Here is a 23,403-nt window from a genome sequence, read left to right as displayed (position 1 = left end):
CTGGAACAATTTCTGAAGGGATCTCCGGAGGAAATTCTGGAGAAAACCCAGGACGGCTTTCTGGAGGAATCCCTGAATAAATTCAGGAGGAATCCCCGTAGAAGAGATTCCCAGAAAACTTTTTGGAGTAATTACTGGAGAAATTTTCCGGAGATATTCCTGGAAGAATTCTCGGAGTAATCTCCGGAAGATAATCCGGTGCAATTCCTGGAGCAATCCCCGGAAGAACTCCTGGAGAAAATTCCATACGAATTCCTGGAGGAATCTTAACATTTTTTGGAGAAATCCCCAGAGGAATTCCAGGACAAAATCCCGAAAAAAATCCAGAACAAGTTCTCGGCGGAATTCCTGGAGATATCTCAGTAGGCATTACTGGACAAATACCCGAGGAAATTCCTGGAAGAATACTCTAAGAAACTTCTGGAGGAATCCCTGGAGGTATTCCTGGAAAAATCTCCGGAGTAATTCTTAAAAGAATCCATGAGGGAATCTCCAAAGGAATTCCTGGAGGAATCTAAGAAGCAATTCTTGGAGGAATCTCCAGAGCAATTTCCGGAAGAACCCATGGAGGAATTCCTAAAGGAATCTCTAGAGTAATTCATGGTGGAATCCCCGGGGGAATTCCCTTAGCAATTTCCCGAGCAATTCATATAAAATTTCAGGGAGAAATTTCTGGATAATCCTCCGCCCAAGGAACAGAGATGGCTTAATAACAGTTTCTTAAGCTGAAGTTTGCTTAAGAGTTGTTTGTTCAACTCTTATACAGCTAAAATGTTTGCTGGGCGGGAAATTCCTGAAGGAATCCCAAGAATAATCCCCGAAAGATGACTTGAGGAATTTCCGGAGGAATTCCCAGCGAAACCCCCGGAGGAATTCTTGGAGAAATCTCTGAAGAATTTCTGGAGGAATCCACGGATGAATTCCCGATAAAAATCCAGGAAGAGTCCCCGGAGGAGTTCCTAGAGAAATCCCCGGAAGAATCTCTGGAGGAATTCCTGAAGGAATATTCGGAAGATTTCCTGGAGCAAACTGCGGAAGGATTTATGGAGGAAACCCCGGAAAAATTCCTGGAGATATAACTGTTGAGTTTCTGGAGGAATCCAAATTGGAATTCCCAGAGGAATTTCCGGAAGAATTCCCAGATGCACTCTGGGGAAAATGCATGGAGAAATTCTCGATGGATTTCAAGGGAAATTCCCCGGAAGAACTTTAAGTGGCATTTACGGAAAATTTTCCAGAGCAATCCTTGGAGATTTCCTGAAAAAATCTCTAAAGAAACTCTTGGAGGGATCCTTAGAAGAATTCCTGGAGAACTTCCTAGTGGGATTCTTGAAGAAATTCCAGGAATAGTTCCTGGAGTTATACCCAGAATAATCCTTGGAGGATTCTTTGGAGGAATTCCTGAAGAATTCCTGTAGAAATCCGTGGAAGAATTGGACGAATCCCCGTGGAAATTCCTGGAGAAATTCTCGAAAAAATCCCAGAAAGTGTCCCCGGAGAAATTTCTGGAGGAATTTTCGGATTAATCCCCGGAAGAATTCCTGGATGAATCTATAGTAGGAATTCTTGAAGAAATTCCCGGGGGAATTCCAGGAGGAGTCCCCTGGGGAATTTCAGAAGCAGTCCTCGGAGGAGTTCCTGGAAAAATACCCGGAGTAATTCCTGGACAAATCCCCGATGGGAGTTCTCGGAGGTTTCCCCGGTACAAAATCGGGGAGGATCCCCAGTTGGTAATTCCTGGTGGAATTTTTTGTCGAGCATTCTTGGAGGAATCCACTGCAGGAATTCTTCGAAGAATTCTTGTTGAGAATTCCAGATGGAATCCGCGGAAGAATTTCTGGAGATATCCAAGGAGGAGATCCTTAAGGACTTCCTGAAGAAATTACTGGAGAAATTTCCCAACGAGTTCTCAACTAGAATTCCTTCAGGAATTCCCACAGGTGATTCCTCCAGAAATTCCCGCCGAAGAATTTTTCAGAAATTACTCCTGGCATTCTCCTAGGAAATCCATCAGGAATTCCTCCATGGATTCCTTCGGGAATTCCTCCTGGATTTTTTTCCGGGGACTCCTAATAAAATTCCTCCTGAATTTCTCGTGGAATTCCTTCGCGAATTTCTCCAGAAATTCCTACTATTGATTTTTCCTGGAATTCTTCCGGGTATTCCTCCAGCATTTTTTCTGGGATTTTTCCAAGAATTCCGTTGGGGATTCCTCCAGGTATTTCTCCAGCAAATTTTTCAGGCTTTCTCCAAGAAATTTCGCTGGGGATTACTCACAGGATAACTAAAGGAATTCCTCCGGAGATTCCACCAGGAATTGCTCCTAGGCTTCCCTCAGAAATTTCCTAGTAGATTCCACGAGGAATTCCAACTGGGGATTCCTCCAGAAATTCCTACATGTAATTCCTCTTGGAATATCCACCGGGAATTCATCCACGAATTCCCACAAGAGATTCCTCCAGATATTCTTCCGGGGATTCCATCAGGAATACCCAACGAGAATTCCTCCAGGAATTTCCAACGAGAATCCCTCCAGGAATTCAAACAGGGATTCCTCCAAGAATACCCGACGGGGATTCCTCCAGGAATTCCCACCAAGGAAACCTCCAAGAATTCCCAGCGGGGATTTGTCCAGGAATTCCTCCAGGGATTTTTCTGATGTAATCCCCATAAGAAATTCTGGAGATATCCAAAGAGGAGTTCCTGGAGAAATTGCCTGAGAAAATCGAAATGAAATTCCAGGAGAAATTCCCGGAGTAATTCCTGGAGTTATACACAGCGGAATTCCTGGGAGAATCCTCGAATAAAACTGCTGAAGGAATACTCGGAAGAATTCCTGGAAGAATCTATAGTAGAATTCCAGGAGGCATTTGTAGAGGCTGAATTCATAATGATATTCCTGGAGAAGTTCCCCGAGGAATTCCTGAAGGAATCCCCGGCGGAATTTCTGGAGTCATCCACTGCAGAATTCCTGGGAGAATCCATGAAAAAATGCTGGAGGAATACTCGGAGGAAGTCCTGGAGGAAATTTTATTAGGAATTCCTGGAGAAACTCCCGGATGAATACTTGGAGAAATTTCTAGAGGATTTTTCGGAGAAATTTCCGAAGGAATTCCTGGAAAAAATCCCGTAGGAATTCCTGTGGTTATCCCCGGAGGAATTTCTGGGAGAATCCCCGATAAAAGTTCTGGAGGAATCTTTAGTAGGAATTCCTGGAGGAAATCCAAAAGAAGTCCTCGGAGGAATCCCTGAAGGAGTTCCCGCAGGTATACCAGGAGGAGTTCCCGGAGAAATTCCAGGAGGAATCCCAGAAGGAATCCATGAAGGAATTCCTGAAGGATTTCATGGAGGGTTTCCGGGAAAAATCCCTGGAGGAATTCCTGGACAAATCCCTGAAAAAATTCCAGGACAAATTCAAGGAAGAATTCCCGGAGGAAATCCTGAAGCAAATCTCGGAGAAATTCCAGGTGGAATTTCTGGGAGAATCCCTGAAAAAAATGATGTAGGAATACCCGAAGGAATTCCTGAAAAAAACTATAGTAAAAAACCCTGGAGAAATTCCCGGAGGAATTCCTGGAGTTATCCCCAGAGAAATCTCTGGGAGAATCCCAGAAATGCTAGATGAATACCCGAAGGAGTTCCTGAAAAATCTATAGTTGGAAATCCTGGAGAAATTACAGACGAATTCCTGAAGCAATTCCCGGAGGAATTCCAGAAAGAGTTCCCGTAGGGATTCCTGGAGTTATCCACAGCGGAATTCCTGGGAGAATCCTCGAAAAAAAAAATGCTGGAGAAATACCCGGAAAAATTCCTGGAAGAATCTATAGTAGAATTTCAGGAGGCATGTCTAGAGAAATTCCCGGCTGTATTAATAAAGATATTCCTGGAGATTTCTCCTGGAGGAATCCCCGGAGGAATTTCTGGAGTTATCCACTGCGGAATTCCTGGGAGAATTCCTGAAAAAATGCTGGAGGAATATCCGGAGGAATTCCGGGAGGAAATTATATTGGGAATTCCTGAAGAAACTCCCGGAATAATACCTGGAGAAATTTCTAGAGGATTTTCCGCAGAAATTCCCGAAGGAATTTCTGTTGAAATTCCCGTAGGAATTCCTGTGGTTATCCCCGGAGGACTTTCTGGGAGAATCTCCGAAAAAAGTGCTGGAGAAATACCTGGAGTAATGTGTAGTAGGAATTCCTGGAGGAAATCCAAGAGAAGTCCACGGAGGAATCCCTGAAGGAGTTCCCGGAGGTATTCAATTTCCCGGAGAAATTCCAGTTGGAATCCCTGAAGGAATCCATGGAGGAATTCCTGGAGGATTTCACGGAGAATTGCCTAGAAAAATCTCTGGACAAATCCCGGGTGGGAATTCTTGGAAATTTCCTCGGTGGGAATTCCTGGAGGAATCCTTGTCGGGCATTCCTGGTGGAATTCCCTATGGAAATACTGAATGAATCCCCTGTGGAAGTTTCTGGAGGAATTTCCTGATGATTTCTGGAGAAAACCAAGGAGGAGTTCCTGGAGGAATTCCCGGACAAATTCTAGGTCAAATTCTAGGAGAAATTCCCGGAGGAATTCCTGAAGCAATTTTCGGAGGAATTCCAGGAGGAGTCCCGGAAGAATTCTTGGAGGAATCCTCAGAGGAACTCCTGAAGCATTTCCTGCAGTGGTTCCCGGCTGAATTCCTGTAAGAATTACCGGAGAAATTTCTGGGAGAATCCCCGAAAAAAATGCTGTATACCCGTAAGAATTCCTGAAAAAATCTATAGGAGAAATTCCCGGAGGAATACCTGGAGAAATTCCTAGAGAAATTCCCGGAGGGATTCCTGGAGATATCCCCAGTGGAATTTCTGAAGAATTTCCTGCAGGAATCCCTGGAGGGAGGAATATCTGAAAAAATCACCAGTGGGAATTCCTAGAGGAATTCTCGTTGGGTATTCCTGATGGAATCCCCGGAAGAATATCTGGAGGAATCTCTTATGGGAATTCGTGGAGGAATTCCCGGTGGATATTCCAAGAGGAATTACATGTGGGAATTTCTGGGGGAACCCTGGTTGGAATTCCTGATGGAATCCACTACAAAATTTCTGAGGGAATCCTAGGAGCAATTCCTGGTGGAATCTCCGGAGGAATTTCTTTAGTATCCTGTGAGTTATCCCCAGCGGAATAACTTGCATGCCCGAAAAATTTACTGGAGAAATACTTGAACGAATTCCTGGGAAAATCCCAAAAAAAAAAATGCTGGAGGAATACCCGGAGGAGTTCCTGGAAAAATCTATGTAGGAATTTCTGGAGAAATTCAGGAGAAATTTTATTAGGAGTCCCTGGAAGAATTCCAGGAGGAATTCTCGAAAAACTCCATGGAGGAATTCCTGAAGGACATCCTGGAAGAATGCCAGGAGGAATTTCTGGAAACATTTTCGGTGGGAATTCCTGGAAGAATCACCGGAAGAATATCTGGAGGAATCATTTGGGGCAATTCCTGGAGGAATCCCTGGAGGGATCCCCTGTGAAATTCCTAAAGAAATCTTAGGAGCAATTCATGGAGATATACTCAAGGGAATTCCTGTAGTTTTCATGTGAGTTATCCCCAGCGGTATTTCTTGAAGAAAGCCCGAAAAATTTGGTGGATTCCTAGAAGAATCCGCGGTGAAAATGTCTGATGAAATCATCGATGAGAATTCCTGGATAAGGAATTCTTTGAAAAATTCTTGGTGGAAATTCCTAGAGGAATCCTTGGTGGAAATTCCTGGACGAATATCTCTATTGAAAGAATTTCCAAAGGGGTCTTCTGGAGAAATCCTTAGAAGGAATCCTTCGTGAATATTCCTGGAGGCATCCTTGGAAAGAACTGCTAGTCCAGTCCTGATCACTGTTCTTGTTCTTCATTTCCTTCCTAGAAGCTTCCAGTAGTTTCTCCCAGGGAATTCCCCAGTAGTTTCTTCCGAAAATACCACTACCAATCCGCAATTTCTGTAAGGGAATCTGCGCCAATAATTCCTCCGATAAAGAATCCACAAAATTTTAGCAGCCGCTGCAATTGTTGTTTACGTCTGCAATTTGTCGATCAAATTAGCCTACGCCCTCTTTGATGAGCTGCTCGGTTGTTGCAGATCATTAACTTATCGTGTAACGTGACACCACCGGTGCAACTCATCAAATAAACGATAGGTTCAATTAACAACTCGCCTCTGATGTCCTGCTAGCGATACGGATATTTTTCACAGCGTAAACAAACAAATGCTATGGTTGCCATGTACAATAAACGCTGTGTGTGAATCCGAGCAAAGCGAGTTGCTCAGAGTTACTCAAAAGCAACTCATGATCAGTCTCGAGAGCAAAAGCTGTCTTCCCCCTTGTTTATGAACAGTCCGTAATACCTCAGACAGACATGTGATACGAGTGTGATACACGTACAACGGCACGCAGTGTCATAATATTCTAACAGGACTGACTTGAACAGAGAGAATTATCAGTATGGCACTCGTTTCAAGCGCAATTATACAGTGATTACTTTATCACATGTGTGTCGTGTCATAAGTATAACACAAACCTGAACAATTTTGTATTAGGTACACCCAATATTTCACAGTTATGCATTGAGGCCTAAGGCTCAAATATCCATCATTCAGTCATCATTTTCATTTATTTAGTTAATATCAAATTCATGATAATACTGAATCAACAATTTGCCGCCATAATACTCGATTTGCAGCTGCAGCTCTCCAACGTCGGTCACGCCCAACACTCGCCAGATCACGCTCCACCTGGTCCTCCCATCGTGCTCTCTGCGCTCCACGCCTTCTTGTACCAACCGGATGGTTAGCAAACACCAACTTTGCAGGGTTGTTGTCCGGCATTCTTGCAACATGCCCTGCCCATCGTATCCTTCCGGCTTTGGCCACTTTCTGGATGCTAGGTTCGTCGTAAAGTGCAGCGAGCTCGTGGTTCATCCTTCTCCGCCACACACCGTTCCACTGCACGCCGCCGAAGATCGTCCTTAGCACCCGTCGCTCGAAAACTCCGAGTGCTTGCAGGTCCTCCTCGAGCATCGTCCATGTCTCGTGTCCGTAGAGAACCACCGGTCTTATTATAGCGTCTTGTACATGGTACATTTGGTGCGGGGGTGAATCTTTTTGACCGCAGTTTCTTCTGGAGCCCATAGTAGGCACGACTTTAACTGATGATGCGCCTTCGTATTTCACGGCTCACGTTATTGTCAGCCGTTAGCAAGGAACCGAGGTAGACGAATTCTTCTACCACCTTGAAAGTATCCCCGTCTATCGTAACTTTGCTGCCAAGGCTTGTCCTGTCTCGTTCAGTCCCACCTACCAGCATGTACTTAGTCTTAGCCGCATTCACCACCAGTCGTACCTTTGCTGCTTCACGTTTCAGGCGGGTGTACAATTCTGCCACCGTTCTAAATGTTCTAGCAATAATATCCATGTCATCCGCAAAACAGACAAATTGGCCGGATTTCGTGAAGATCGTACCCCGGCTGTTGAGCCCGGCTCGTCGCATAACACCTTCCAAGGCGATGTTGAATAGTAGGCAGGAAAGTCCATCACCTTGTCGTAGTCCCCGTCGAGATTCGAATGAACTGGATAGTTCACCCGAAACCCTTACCGTCCATCGTTGCTCTCATCAGTCTGGTAAGCTTCCCGGGAAAGCTGTTCTCGTCCATGATTTTCCATAGCTCTGTGCGGTCGATACTGTCGTATGCCGCCTTGAAGTCGATGAACAGGTGGTGCGTTGGGACCTGGTATTCACGGCATTTCTGGAGGATTTGCCGTACGGTGAAGATCTGGTCCGTTGTCGACCGGCCGTCGATGAAACCGGCTTGGTAACTTCCCAGGAACTCATTTACTTTAGGTGAAAGACGACGGAAGATGATCTGGGATAGCACTTTGTAGGCGGAATTCAAAATGGTGATCGCTCGAAAGTTCTCACACATTATCTCCACTCCTCCGGTAGCTGTTCGGTTTCTCAGATCTTGACTACTAACTGGTGCAGACAGGTGGACAACTTTTCCGGGCCCATCTTGATGAGTTCTGCTGCGATACCGTCCTTACCAGCCGCTTTGTTGTTTTTGAGCTGGTTGATGGCATCCTTAACTTCCCTCAGCGTGGGAGTTGGTTCGTTCCCGTCCTCTACTGCACCAACATAGTAATTTCCTCCGCTGCCTTGGTCCTCCGTGCCTACATTCTCTTCGCCATTCAGGTGCTCGTCGAAGTGCTGCTTCCACCTTTAGATCACCTCACGTTTGTCCGTCAGGAGGCTCCCGTCCTTATCCCTGCAGATTTCGGCTTGCGGCACGTAGCCTTTGCGGGATGCGTTGAGCTTCTGGTAGAACTTACGCGTTTCTTGTGAACGGCACAGCAGTTCCATTTCCTCGCGCTCCGCTTCTTCCAGGTGTCGCTTTTTCTCCCGGGAGAGACGGGTCTGCTGCTTCCGCTTCTGTCTGTATCGCTCCACATTCTGTTGGGTTCCATGCTGCAGCATTACCGCCCTCGCTGCATCCTTCTCCTCCAGAACCGCTCTGCACTCGTCGTCGAACCAAACGTTTCGTAGACTCCGTTCTACGTACCCGATAGTGCTCTCGGCTGCGTTGTTGGTGGCTGCTTTGACTGTACTCCAGCAGTCCTCTAGAGGGGCTACATCGAGCTCGCCCTCCTCTGGCAACGCTGCCTCGATATCCAGCGTGTATGCTGAGGCAACATCCGGTTGCTTCAGTCGCCCAAGATTGTACCGTGGCGGTCGCCGGTACCGTACATTATTGATAACGGAAAGTTTTGGGCACAGTTTGAACGTCACCAGATAGTGGTCGGAGTCGATGTTTTACCACGATAGGTCCTGACGACGATAATGTCGGAGAAGTACCGTCCGTCAATCAGAACGTGGTTGATTTGCGATTCCGTCTGCTGTGGTGATCTCCAGGTGTAACGATAAGGGAGGCTGTGTTGGAAAAAGGTGTTTCGTATGGCCATGTGTTTGGAGGCGGCGAAATCAATCAGTTGAAGGCTGTTTTGGTTCGTTAGCTGGTGGGCGCTGAACTTTCTAATTGTCGGTCTGAATTCCTCCTCCTGGCCAAACTGAGCGTTTAGGTCACCTAAAATTATCTTGACGTCGTGACTTGGACAGCTGTCGTACTCGCGTTCGAGCTGAAGTTGAAGAATCGGCCCTTGATCCCCAACCTGCACATTCTTTCGTTGATCGGCCACAAACAGATCACGCGCCTATGCATGTCGCCCATGACGATAAAAGGTGTTCCCAGCTCACGTGTGTTACCGCAACTTTGGTAGATGGTATGATTACCTCTGAACGTTCCCACTATGGATCCTGTCCAACACACCTCCTGCAGCGCTGCAGTCCTTCAGTAGATCGGCGAGTATACGGGTGCTCCCAATGAAGTTGAGAGATCGGCAGTTCCACGTAACGAGTTTCCAATCGCAAGTCCTTTTTGTTCGCTGGGGGCGTTGTCGTTGGTCTCGGTTCTTATTGTAATGTTGCTGATTTTCCGTTACAATGGTTTCTTACGGCTAGCTCGTAGGGCCTGACACCAACCTCATACTTTTCGGAGCACCATAGTGCACTGTTGAGCTTAGAGTTCTTTCCTGGCACTCGGACGTTGATCAGCCGCCCGTAACATGGGGATCAGACGCTGTTGTAAACCGCTCCTCCTGAGGACAGACGCTCAGGTTTGCAGAAGCAAACCCTCCCTTCCCTGTCAGCCTAAGACCAAAGTTCCCACCGGGGTTGGTTACCCGATCTTCTCTAATGTTGCTAGCAGTCCGGCCGGTACCACGCGGAGATAGGAATAGGAGCTGCTGGGCAGAGGCTAGTGATCTCAATGGGATCTATATTTCGCGAATAACTCAGCCTTTACCGTGCCCGGTCCAGGATGTATCCCTGCTTATATCCTTGTGGTAATATTGCTTTCTAGGCGAATTCTATCGTGTTCGGTATCGCGTACTAGCATGTTCTTTGTTTTTGACGCTCTCATCACCAGTCTACAGTTGGTGCTTCGCGTTTGAAGCGGGTGTTCTGCTGTGCCATCGTTCGGAAAGTTCTGGCGATAATATCTATGTCGTCCGCAAAGCATACATATTGAACAGATTGAATGAAAATCGTACCGTGATTTCGGGTGAAATTGATCACTTTTCACAGTTTTTGGCTTCTAATTTTTGAATAGTTATTGATATGGTCGCACTAAATGCTTTAAAACAAGTACGATCACGGTTTTCATCAGTCAACCAGGTTGAAACTTTTACTGCAAATCATTTTATTGCAATAAATATCATTTAATATAAAAAATCAGAAAATTTTAGTTTCGGGGTGAAATTGATCAGTCAATGAAATGTCTTTGTAAGTGCTGGAAATAAATTTTCCATCTGAATTATCCACCCCAGAATTCGAAAAGCTTTGTAAAACTTATACATGTTTAATAAATTCTAAATTATTTAAATTTAAAGTTTAATAAATCTAACGAAAACGCCTAAAAGTATGCAATTTCCATAGTAGACAAGTCATTACTTTAGGAAAAGTACAATTTTATGCATAAATATCAAAATTTACAAAACTTTTGATGACGAAATCGGTTTTAGCGAACACTTGGCAGCTATGAACATTCATTCGAATATTCATTAAATGTGCGATACAGCTACAGTAACAAAAGTTAGAAAGTGTCTTTGAAAATCGCCAAACACGCAGTTTCGGAAAATATTAAATTTTATAAGAAATATGTGGCTAATTATTTTTTTTTACTTAATCATTTATTTTAGGCTCATGCGCCACAGGCATAACGGAGCCGAATTCAGTTAAAACTTTTTACAATTTAGTGTTTTTGACTTATAAACTATGTTAGTTTTGGGGAACCGTAAAACTCGCGGTTTGGTCGAGGTTATGGGGAACAAAAATATTTGAGGAAAGGATAGGATGATGGGGGCTTTCCGTTGACACTTGGCAGCATGTTGCGGCGTATTGCTGCTGGTCAAACGTAGAGTGGACGAACAACCTGTAACGATACAAACAAACGATTTTCGGAGGGATACGAGGTGGACAAGTGGAGCAACAAGACTGGGATGTCAAATTAAGACACGAGGTGGACAAGTGGAACAACAAGACGGGGGTATCAAACAAAGACTTCAGCTTGTTTAAGAAAGTCGTGCACAAGCTTCATGTACTCAAGATCAAGTCTACCCAACACATCTCTAATGTCTTCTTTTTCTGGTTTTCCTCGGGCCCTTAGGGATGCACATAAATCGGATCTGGCAATACCGTATTCTGGGCATTCCCACACAACATGGTTGATATCTTGATAGCCTGCACCACAGCTACAGCGATTGCTATCTGTGAGCCCTATTCGATAGAAATGCTAGCCCAGAGAGTAGTGATTGGACATAAGTCGACACATTATCTTGATAAAATCTCGACCTATGTCCAACCCCTTGAACCATGACGTCTTCGATACCTGTGGGAGAATTGAATGCAACCACCTGCCCAATTCCCCTGCATCCCATTTTTGTTGCCAACTGACCAAGGCATGCTGACGAGCAATTGAAAAAAATTCATTAAAGGCGATATGACGGTCATAAATATCGCCTTCCATAGCGCCCACCTTGGCGAGCGAGTCCGCTTTCTCATTGCCCGGGATCGAGCAATGCGAAGGGACCCAAACCAAGGTGATATTATATGCTTGATTCGATAAAGCACTCAGACTTGATCGTATTTCGCTTAGGAAATACGTGGAGTGCTTCACCGGCCTCATTGAGCGAATAGCCTCAATTGAACTGAGACTATCCGTAAAAATGAAGTATTGATCAGAGGGAAGAGAGGCAATTCGCTCTAATGCGTAGTGTATAGCCGCCAATTCTGCGACATATACTGAGCAAGGACTTTGAAGTTTATGGGCGGCGCTATGAAGCTCATTAAATACGCCAAATTCAGTGGAATCATTTGTTTTTGAGCCGTCAGTGAAAAATCTCTTGTCGCAACTGACATGACCAAACTTGCTTGCAAAAATTTTTGGGATGTGCTCCGATCGGAGCGGATCTGGGATTCCACGGATTTCTTGCTTCATGGTCAGATCAAAACCTATAGTGGAATTGGAGAAGTCTGGGAAGCAATCGCGGTTGAGAACATTCAAGGAAGGGTTAACCTCCAGAGTCATGTACGAGTAGTACACTGTCATAAATTTTGTTTGATGAAGACGTTCGATTAGCTTTTCAAAATTTTCAATTACCAATGGATTCAGCACCTCACAGCGAATGAGGAACCTTAGCGACAATTCCACGAAACGATCTGATAAAGGGAGTACTGCTGCTAGTACCTCCAAACTCATTGTGTGCGTCGAGTTCATGCAGCCTAACGCGATCCGAAGACAACGATACTGGATACGCTCTAGCTTCAGGATGTGTGTTTTCGCGGCGGACTGAAAGCAAAAGCTACCGTATTCGAGAACCGACAGTATCGTTGTCCGATAAAGCTTTATCAGATCCTCCGGGTGGGCTCCCCACCATGTTCCGGTGAGTGTGCGCATGAAGTTGATTCGTTGTTGGCACTTCTGATACAGATATTTAATGTGCTTTCCCCAGGTACCTTTAGAGTCGAACCAGACCCCTAGATACATATGCGAAAGAGCTTGAGTGAGTTCCTTACCCAAAAATTGAAGCTCTAGATCTGCTGGATCACGCTTCCTAGAAAAGACAACTAACTCAGATTTCTCCGGGGAGAATTCGATACCCAGCTTTACAGTCCAAGCAGACAAATTGTCCAAAGTATCTTGCAATGGTCCTTGCAGATCTTCCGCCTCTGGTCCGGTGACAGAAACCACGGCGTCGTCCGCAAGCTGTCGTAGCGTGCAATTTTCCACGAGACATTCGTCAATGTCTCTGACGTAAAAGTTGTAAAGAAGGGGGCTTAAGCATGAGCCCTGGGGGAGACCCATGTAACTAATTCGTGAAGTTGCCGAGGTTCCATGAGAGAAAAACATGTGTTTCTCAGACAACAAATTGTACAAGTAGTTGTTTAGAATCGGAGAAAGTCCACACTCGTGGAGTTTGTCTGAAAGGACATCAACGCAAACTGCATCAAAAGCCCCCTTAATATCCAAGAATACGGAGCCCATTTGCTCTTTTTGAGCGTAGGCCAGTTGAATCTCTGAAGAAAGCAGCGCCAGACAATCGCTCGTTCCCTTGCACCTGCGGAAACCAAATTGAGTATCTGATAGAAGGCCGTTCGATTCAACCCATGTGTCGAGCCGATGGAGAATCATCTTCTCTAGCAGCTTCCGTAAGCACGACAACATCGCAATAGGACGGTACGAGTTGTGATCCGACGCGGGCTTTCCGGGCTTTTGGATGGCAATAACCCTCACTCGTCTCCAGTCATCCGGAACAGTGTTGCTCTCCAAGAATAGATTGAACAAATTCAACAAGCGCCTCTTTGCGACGTCTGGGAGGCTTTTAAGCAAGTTGAACTTTATTCTATCCATTCCTGGGGCAGAGTTGTTACATGACAGAAGCGCGAGTGAGAATTCTAACATCGAAAAAGGTGAATCCATCGCATTCCTTTCGGGTGGATAACGACGAATATTCGATTGCACTTGGACCGAATCCGGACAGACTTTCTTTGCGAATTCGAAAATCCATCGAGGCGAGCTTTCTCGATCCTCATTAACCGATACAGCGTTGCGCATTCTCCTTCCTACCGTCCAGAGAGTCCGCATTGACGTCTCCCGCGATAAGCCGTTGACGAAATTCCTCCAATAACCACGTTTTTTCGCCTTTACGAGGTTCTTGAATATCTCGTCAAGAGAGGAATACCGCTCGTAGTTCTCCCGTGTACCGCGCTTCCGATAGGTTTTAAACGCGGCGGATCTTTCGCGATAGGCTCCGGATGTGGCTAATTATCTGTAAAACATGTAAACTCATCATTCAATAACCCTTGAGCCAGATGATGGTCATTTTCTACAAATTGTTTTGAGTTCAAAGTTATATTTTTAACAAATAAAAATTGCCCTCACGTCGATCAATTTCACCCCACTGATCAATTTCACACGAAATCACGGTACCCCGGCTGTTGAGCTCGGCTCGCTGCATTGCATTTTCCAGAGCGATCTTGAAAAGTGGGTTTACGAATCCGTCACCTTGTCGTAGTCCCCAGTGAAATTCAAATGAGCGATATCCCAGGAAAGCTAAATTTGTAGTCAATGAATGCGTTAGTGATGTGTTGGGACCTGATATTCGCGTAATTTCTGTAGCTTATGCCGTACGATGTAGATCTTGTCCGCTGTCGACCAGCTGTCCATGAAGCCGGCTAGATAACTTCCTGCGAATTGATTTGTTTTAGGTGTATCGGGTAGATTACCCCTTGCCTGCACTCTTGCGGTAGCTATTTGGTTTCCCAGATCCTAAATATCATGCGATGCAGCCAGGTAACCAACTTACTTGAGCCCATTTTGAGTTTCGCTGCGATACCGTCCTTACCAGTTGCATTATTGTTTGTATCATTAACTGAATTATATCCTGAACTTCTCACAGTGTGGGAGTTGGATCATGTGTGTCTTATGCTATACTGACGCAGTCGTTTCCTTCATCGCTTTGCTCTACCGTGCCTACGTTCTCCATGCCATTCAAGTGCTTATCAAAATGCTGCTTCCACCTTTTAATCACCTAACTTCCGTTCAGCAAGAGGCTCCCATCATTATCCCTGCATATTTCAACTAGCGGAACGAATCCATTGCCGGATGCTTTGAGCTTCTGGTAGATTTATTCGTGGGGAAGTGAGGTAGGAACTTGTTGGCACTAGAGATGTATTGGACGCTCATTCCAGGTTTTTAACTTGCCATTTTGCAGGTCTTACACGATCTACAATATGATTTTATATACTGTTGATACTTATACATTCGATTGATGCTTTAATTTTTAGAAATGGACCGATTGAAATATGCCAATTAGATTCTGTTAAGGTATTTCTCAAGAATATAAGTGAAAAGTACAACCGCATAGGTTATGAAATCCATTATGAAATATGAAGTACATTGTATTATTCAATGAGCCTATAGTGTGCGGTAATAGTGATGGATAAATAATGCAAATACTAATGTCAGGTTGCTTCTGTTCTGAATAACTGTGCTCGATGGGGGGATGCACAGTTGAATAAGTGATGAATTTATCGGAAGGCAAATGAAAGACTTGAAAGGGATATAATTTGAATGTATAATCAGCGGTTTTCGATATCACTCAGCTAGAAGAAAGTATCTTTCTTTCATTTTATGCAATCTTAATATGCAAGATTGTAAAACCAGAATAAAAAGCTTTCAAGACCCCTTCCACACCTTGGCAGAGTGAGAAATACATAAAAGTGACGTTAACGCCTATTCTGGTACGAAATCAATGCTGGTAATCAATGGCATCATTTTTCGAATAGGGGAACCGTAGACGTCATCAATCCTAGGTTAATCTTCAACACTAATCAGAAATACCATTGGCACCTTCCCTGGCGTTTCAAAATATTTCACATGTTAAAACGAATCGCTCTTTTCGTGCTAGTAGTGTAACTGTTTTCGGAAATGATTTAGGGTTTTCTTTTCCCCTTCACAGACTTCTGCAGTAGCCGACGGTGCTTCCAGCAGCATTGATCCAAACATCCAGAGGATAACGGATCACAAGATGAAGCATCCAAACTGATACTTTCCCTCGAAAATAAGACAGTAACAACACCTCATAGAAATGTAAGCATTGCTATCAGCATGGGATGATCTTATACAGATATAATTTATGTTCGCCTTTAATCGCCATTGACAGGCTTGTTCGTCGTACGTACGGATCCCACATGACTTAATCAAATGGGCACTACTGAAAGAAGGATTAGGGATACCGCTGCGAGAGGGCTGATTTTGGTTCACAATTTTATGTGCATTATGAAGAAAGCCTACTGCATCGCCAGACACAGGAGGGAATGGTTCAATGAAGAAAGTAATGAGTTGGCGCCTACCTGCGGGTAGTTTTATGGCTCAAAGGCGTGAAATTGTAAGGGTGGCCACACAATGGTGTCAATAATTTATGTGGTGAGGCAATCGTAAATGTGTCATTTTCAGTAGTTTCTATGACTAGAAATTTGAAGATGACAACGATAGTAGAAATATGGCTGCAAGATACCGTAATCTGGAGGGAAGTTGATCACTTTTCCTCTGTTCATTTCAATAAAATCAGGTACAAAGTATATGATTCCAAACAAATATTTTTCAAACATGTCAATTTCCTTAAACGAAATTCTTACGAGAAACTGCTACATTTTGTAAAAAATGTTCATATGCCCAAATTTGAAAACTTTCAATCCGGGGTGAAGTGGATCAACCAATGACATAACATTCTAAGATTAGAAAATTATTAAACGAACTAAATTTGATGATGCTGAATCTGAATAAGTTCTGAATAAGACAGACTTCTACCTAGTTTTAATACACATCCAAAAAAGTCGATATTTTTTAACTGTAAAATCTGACTCAATTGGCACTCAAGCCTTCGAAAGTTCTTCTATTGAAACAGAATTGTAGCGTCCTCAGCGGTTCAAGCCTTGAACTTCAAGGACGTGGATCGCATAGCGATCAACTGCACCCCGCTGATCAACTACCCCCCAGATTACGATACGAAGCTGGAATGAAACATTGGATTAACCTGATTGAATCTGCTGGTAGAGTCGCCCTATATGGGCCGATGTGATGAGCGCACGGGTATTTAGTAAGACCACGCTGAGAGTGGATGGTTCGACTCCCCGATTGGTCCAGATACTTTTCGTAAATGAAAATTTCCTTGTGCATAAAGTATCTTTGCGTCTGTCACATGATAGACGCATGCAAATGGTTATTGGCCGAGAAAGTTCTCAGTTATTAACTGTGGAAGTGCTCATTGAACACTAAGCAGTTAATAAGTAATTTTAGTCCAATTTCGGACGATACATCAAGAACAAGAAGAATAAGAAGAGTAAGCCCATGACGAAATTATGCAAAAGTTATGTTTGTGTTATGTTATGTTATGTTTGTGCACAGCGCGATCCCGGACAATCCAGGATTGAGAATCATATTAAAGTCACTTTCCCCAGAATGTCCCGTTTCCCCGAAAACCAGTTCACCGAATCACCCGTTTTCCCAAAATGAGTATAGATTCAGCGAAATAAACTAACGAAAATCATCGAAATGACATAATCATTTTGATTTCCTAGAAACACATTGCAGGTACCGCTAAGAATTGCATTGTACATACTGCATAACAGATGATTCGGGGAAATGGGTTGTTCAGGGAAAAGTGCCATTGGAGGATACGACAATCCTAGCGACACTCAGTTAAAATGGCACAACCGGCTTTGCCAGCTCTTAGCTAAGGGCTGTTCATAAACCACGTAGACCGAATTTTGTTCATCTCAGACCTCCCCCCTTCCCCCTCGTAGACTTTCATCCGTACGTGGTTTATGAATGGCCCCTTAGTAACAATAATTAATTATTTCCTGAGTCTAATTGCATAATCCATTCCATATTTCTTAATCCTCAGCTACCAACATCATCGACCAGTGTTCAGCTGTATTTAAAATTTCTACCTCAACGGTCAACGGACATACACATTCGAAACAATTGGGAAGAACATGGAAATTTGCGTGTTTTCTGGTAGTTAGTGCCGGTCAAGGTGTGTGTTCCTCCATATACAAAGTGTTAGGCAAGAGGTTTTTCTCTTTTCCGTAAAACAACGCGTGCCATCGTTTCGTGTAAATACGTGACAACCGTTCTACTGCCGAAAAAAGTGTTCATCAGCGTAATTGACTGCCTTAGTGATAATGATATGGTTAACACGGACTACGGAACCGTATTTTTAACAAAATAGTGTAATCTAGCCGGAATGAACAAATGGACAGAGCGTCGGTGACAGTGATCGTGGGACAGTGTAGTGAGTGGGAGATATGCGTGAACAAAAAAGAAGCAATGTGGCCTGGCTGTGATAAGGGTGGAACTACTGTCAAGGCCGACGCAGCTTGCCATAGCCAACAGGAAACGTTGGCCGATATCGAGCACATTTCGACAATTGCCGGATCGCTCGGCAGCATTGGAACTATTTCTCAAGGTCCTGACGGAGATCCTGTCTATGAAACCGACCATACTGACCTTAACTCCGAGTACGATGAAGTGGAGTTGCGCAAGGAACTGATGAAAGACGTGAGTACTGTCACCTGCGTTTTCGTTTTGTTTCTATTTATGTTTTATATATCTTTCTATACGCTGTTGTATAAATTGTTAGCATATTAGTTAGGTACCTACCCATCAACTATTTTATGAACTTTTTTTTCTATTTCACAGAAATGGCGTCAACTTTTCAATGCGGTGAGTGCTGTTAATAATCATTTTATATTTCATACTGACACCACCGACTTCATCTTTCCAGTTCGATCCGGAAGGCTTCGGTGAGATTCCGGTTGATGACTTCATCGAAGCCCTCAAATCGCCGGAGTTTCTGGCCAATGTACCGCCCAACAAGCGGGACATTCTTTACGATCGTGCCTTGAAGGCTAAAACCTCCAAGGCGGAAGCGATCTCGTTCCAGGATTTCGTGAATGTGGTGAGTAACCAGTGTTTAACTCTTAAAATTGTTTCAAATGCATTGTGTGTGTTCTGCTGCAGTTATCTGCAGCAGCGCACTGTGGTCATAAAAAATACCCTCCACAGTGAGAGCATAAGTAGTGTACCGGGAACATTCGGTCGCCGGGAGACTGAAAAACACAGAACACTGTGTGATCGGCCTACGGCCGGCTTCGACAGGCCTGGGAGCTACAAAAAAATAAATATTCGTTGTCGTCGACGGAGGTGATATAACAGACGATCGAATAATTGAGAGATGAAAGTAGCAGGACACTTGGGGACCAAACAGTTTCTCACGCCACATTTTACGACTTTCCTGTCGTCTGTCCTTTATTCTGTTGTTGTTTTTTGTATGCTTTTGGGAAGCGGGTTTAGAAGATTGGTCATAACAGCTTAACTGTGATTTGACCAAGTGGATTGGAGGTTTTCTCATGTTGTTTTTCAATTATCTCATCCTGGGTAACTTTTTTGTAAAACAAAAAAAAAGGTTTTAACAATGTATCTATTACAATTTTGTGATTGAAAATTTGATATGAACATATGTACATAAGTATACTTACCTTACCGATCAGGCTAAGGCCGGGGTGGCCTCTGCAGTACATAGTAGCCGTCTCCATTCCACTCGGTCCATGGCTTTTTGTCTCCAGTTCCGCACTCTGCGTAGTGTCCGCAGATCGTCCTCCACTTGGTCGACCCACCTAGCTCGCTCCGCTCCACGTTTTCTAATACCGGTCGGACGACTCTCGAGAACCATTTTAGTCGGGTTGCCATCCGACATCCTGGATGACGTGACCCGCCCGTGATATGAACATGTTTTAGATGATTTGAGAATCTTTTTTATTTGTGGAGAATAAGGCCATTCTAATTAATTGCGCCGGAAACCCAGGCATTACTGCTTTGCAGACCTGAACATCTCAAGAGCCCCCGCAATAGCTACTTTTAAGGCCAGGTTCGGAACTCCGTCCGGACCTGCGGCCTTACCTACGTTCCACATCGGTGACTCTCTCCCCATCGCCAGCCCCAGTACCTAGCTGTTCTACGAAAGGAGGTCAAGGACTAGGATCATGACGCGAGAAAAGCCCCTCGATGATCCCCTCCAACATCTCTGGAGATGGCTCTGTAGGACCCATTGCACCTCTCGTCTTGGCCATCACGATCCTTTAGGCATCACCCCACGGATTCGCATTGGCACTCTGACAGAGATCCTCACAGCAGGCCTTTTTGCTTGCCCTTATTCCGGTCTACAGCGCGGCTTTACAGCGGCGTACACCACCCCCGTTCGTTTCGCTCCTCCTCTGATGGTGCTCGCTGCATCCGCCGCATAGCCCGAAGAAGGCACGCGCGGCGCAGTTCCGCAATCGCTTGAATCCAGCAGTAAGCCGGTGGGCTCCCATTTCTAGGGTGGACTCGCCTAGGCATGGTCGTATCGCACGCACGCGAGAGCATCGCTACCAGCTTAGCTTCCACCCTACGAGGGCTTGACCTCTTCCTCTACCCGCTGCCTGCTGTTGTTGTAGTCGATACTGTAGCGAACCGCCAGGTGATCGCTGTGAGTGCAGCTATCGTCTACTTACCAGTTCGTACTACTTGTTAGGGCAGGGTACGAAAAGTAACGTCAATTATCGACTCGGCACTCGTTCTGACTAAAGGCACTCTTGGTACCGACATTAGTCAGGACGACATCTAGTATGGCCAGTGTTTCTGCAGGATCTGGCCCCGCTGGTTCGTGAATCGGCTTTCCCATTCCACGGCCCAGGCATTGAAGGCCGATATTACCACCGGCCTTCGCCCTGTTAGCACCGTCGTCATACAGTCCAACATCTGCGGTTTTTCCGGTACAAGTCATACACATGGGTGGACTCGTGCAGCCTTGTGCCTTATGGCCTTCGGCGCCGCATATCCTACACAGTTTGCTTCTGTCAGGACCTTTGCAGTCCCATGATTTGTGTGCTGGATCCAGAAACCTGAAACAAAGCTCCGGTAGCTCGTGGAATGGCAGATGACATACGTACCAGCCTACATTGATCTTCCCTACATTAACGGACTTTTTTACGCCACTGGTAGCTGAACCAAGGCTAGCTGTATCCCTGCAGCGGTGGCCACCTGCACGTCGAACTGTTGCCGCAGTGCCGTAACGAGCTCCTCCACTTCGGTGACCTCGTCTAGGTTTTTCACCTTCAGAGTCACCTCTTGTGTAAGAGCCCTCACTTCTACCTCTTCACCAAGGACCTCTTCCGCCAAACTTTTGTAGACGGCGCCCTTGAGTTCCTTATCGCGCTTCAGCTGTAGGATCAGGAGTACCTCTGTTACTACGCACGTTGGCTCTCAGATCCACGAGCTTGGCGTCGCTTCGCATCGCCTTCAAGACATCCGAGTACTTAGACTATTCGGTCTTGATGACGAGCGCGTTGCCTTTTTTGCGCTTGGCATCTACTCTTTTATGCCTTGGTATGGCGTCCCTAGCTACTTCTACCGGCGGCTTTGTCTTCTTCTCCTTTCGCTTGACCTTCGTCCAAGGGGGTCCTCCCCTTGGTTCGTCCTACTCTGTGGTTGCTGAAGACCTACCAACGCAGCGGTTGCAACCCCTTCTTCCCAGCTTTTCGGGACGGACCAGCCTTTTCAGGTCCACCCTTCCCAGCTTTCCGGGACACCTGCCTGGAGTCCGACTTGCCGGCATTACTGCCAACCTGCGACGTAAGTATTCGTCTGGCTTTGTTGGCACCGCCAGACAGCTCCTCACCTGACGGCTGCCTCACCCGCTTCTGCGAGTACTTATCACGAGCAGTCGCCTCCGCCATACCTTTTGGATTTCCTGCGAAAGCGGAGGCCTCCGTCTGGGTAGACTCCGTAACCTTTACGGTAGTCAACTTCAAATCCTCGATCGTTTCACCGTAGACTTCGAGCGTAATGTCGTCGGCAAATCCGCCAATCTCCACTCCCACTGGGTACTCTATAACCTCAACACCTCGTCGTACATGACATTCCATAACACCGGACCCAGGATGGAACCTTGCGGGACTCCTGAGGTTATGTGAAATCGTAGACTAGTACGCGATTCTGAAAGTAGCTTTCGAGAATCTTGTACAAGTACTCCGGTATCTCCAGACGACACAAGAGCGACGACGCAAGAGCGCATCGGCAATAGCAGACCAGCTGGCGCTATTAAACGCATTCCTTACATCCAGAGGCACTACCGCGCAGAAGCGAATTCCCCTCCTCTTAGGCTCGAGTGTTTTCTCGGCGGTTTTTGTAACCGACAAGATAGCGTCTACGGTGGACCTCCCCTTCCGGAAGCCGTACTGGTTGCTCGAAAGACCATTTTCGCCCTTGGTGAACCTCAACATTCTATTGAGGATGATCATTTCGAGCACCTTCCCCGCCGAGTCAATCAAGCATATTGGTCTATATGCCGACGGGTCTCCGGGTGGTTTCCCCGCCTTTGGCAATAGTACCAGGCTTTGCCTTTTCCAAGCTTCTGGGAAAACTCCCTCGTCCAGGAATTTCTGCATAGCAGACCTGAACATCTCGGGAGCCTCTGCAATAGCTACTTTTAAGGCCAGGTTCGGAACTCCGTCCGGACCTGGGGCCTTACCTACGCTAAGGGACTTATCTATCCCCGCAAGTTCCACATCGGTGACCCTCTCCTCATCGACAGCCCCAGTCCCCGGCTGTCCTACGAAAGGAGGCCAAGGACTAGGAGGATCATGACGCGGAAAAAGTCCTCCAATGATCCCCTCCAACATCTCTGGAGATTGCTCTGTAGGAGTCACCCGCTATTACCACCGGCCTTCGCCCTTTTAGCACGGTCGTTAAGCGGTCCAGCATTTGCGTGAACCGCTCGATCGGCCACCGCGGAGGCGCATAACAGCTACAGAAGAAGACCCCGTTTACTTTGGCGACCACGAAGCCCTCATAGGTAGTAGACACCAACTCCTGAACGGGGTATTTACCCGTCGTCCATATCGCCGCCATTTTTCTGGTCCCATCCGCGACCCAGTTACCGTTGCCGGTGGGTACTCGATATGGGTCAGATATGATGGCAATATCCGTCTCCCACTCAGAAACCGCCTGACAAAGCAGTTGCTGAGCCGCATCACAGTGGTTCAGGTTCAGCTGCGTTATCTGCACTGTGGTTTGTTATTCACTGCGGCTTTCTTGAACGCCGGGCACTTTGGACCACCCATCGGATGTCTGTTGTTCGAGGTTTTCTCGGTACGGATCATGCAGATGGGCGGACTCGTGCAGCTTTGGGCCTTATGACCTTCAGCGCCACATCGTCTGCACAGTTTGCGCCTGTCGGGGCCTTTGCAGTCCCACGACTTGTGTCCTGGTTCCAGACACCTGAAGCAAACCTCTGGTGGCTCGTGGAATGTCAGGTGACATACACACCAGCCCACCTTTATGCTCCCTACTTTAACGGACTTTTTAACGTCCGCCACAGGTGGCTGAACCAAAGCTATCTATGTCCCTGCTGGCCCTTTCCGTAGCTTAACGGCTGTGGCGGCCACCTGCACGTCGCACTGTTGCCGCAGTGCCGTGACGAGCTCTTTCACTTCGGTGATCTCATCAATGTCCTTGACCTTCAGAGTCACCTCATGTGTCAGAGCCCTCACCTGCACACCCTCACCAAGGACCTCTTCTGCAAGCCTCTTATAGGCGCCGCTTTTGTGCTCCTTCTGGCGCTTTAGCTCCAGGATCATCTCGCCCGTACGATTACGTCTAATACTGCGTACGTCGGCTCCAAGACCCTCAACCTTGGCGTCGCTTCGCATCTTCTT

The 23,403-nt window shown here is 45.9% G+C and overlaps 2 protein-coding genes across 3 annotated transcripts in view; both read left to right on the top strand.

The window, feature by feature from the left end:
- The window catches only part of LOC109431677 (protein rhomboid), a 351,008-nt gene that overhangs the window by 9,104 nt on the left and 318,501 nt on the right, over window positions 1-23,403 (top strand). For both annotated transcript variants that reach the window (XM_062852611.1, XM_062852610.1), the window contains exons 2-3: window positions 17,550-18,205; window positions 18,347-18,605. The gene's annotated coding sequence lies outside the window, so the exon portion shown is untranslated. The remainder of the gene's footprint in view (window positions 1-17,549; window positions 18,206-18,346; window positions 18,606-23,403) is intronic.
- LOC109430924 (uncharacterized) overlaps window positions 17,975-23,403 on the top strand; it is a 64,654-nt gene continuing 59,225 nt past the window's right edge. The window contains exons 1-3 of the mRNA XM_062848384.1: window positions 17,975-18,205; window positions 18,347-18,370; window positions 18,432-18,605. Of these exons, the coding sequence (XP_062704368.1) occupies window positions 17,975-18,205; window positions 18,347-18,370; window positions 18,432-18,605 (429 nt within the window). The remainder of the gene's footprint in view (window positions 18,206-18,346; window positions 18,371-18,431; window positions 18,606-23,403) is intronic.

The sequence above is a fragment of the Aedes albopictus genome, chromosome 2 (assembly GCF_035046485.1).
Source record: "Aedes albopictus strain Foshan chromosome 2, AalbF5, whole genome shotgun sequence".
In the NCBI taxonomy this organism is placed as follows: domain Eukaryota; kingdom Metazoa; phylum Arthropoda; class Insecta; order Diptera; family Culicidae; genus Aedes; species Aedes albopictus.
Note: the sequence above shows the minus strand (reverse complement) of the source record. Positions and strands in the feature narration are given on the sequence as shown.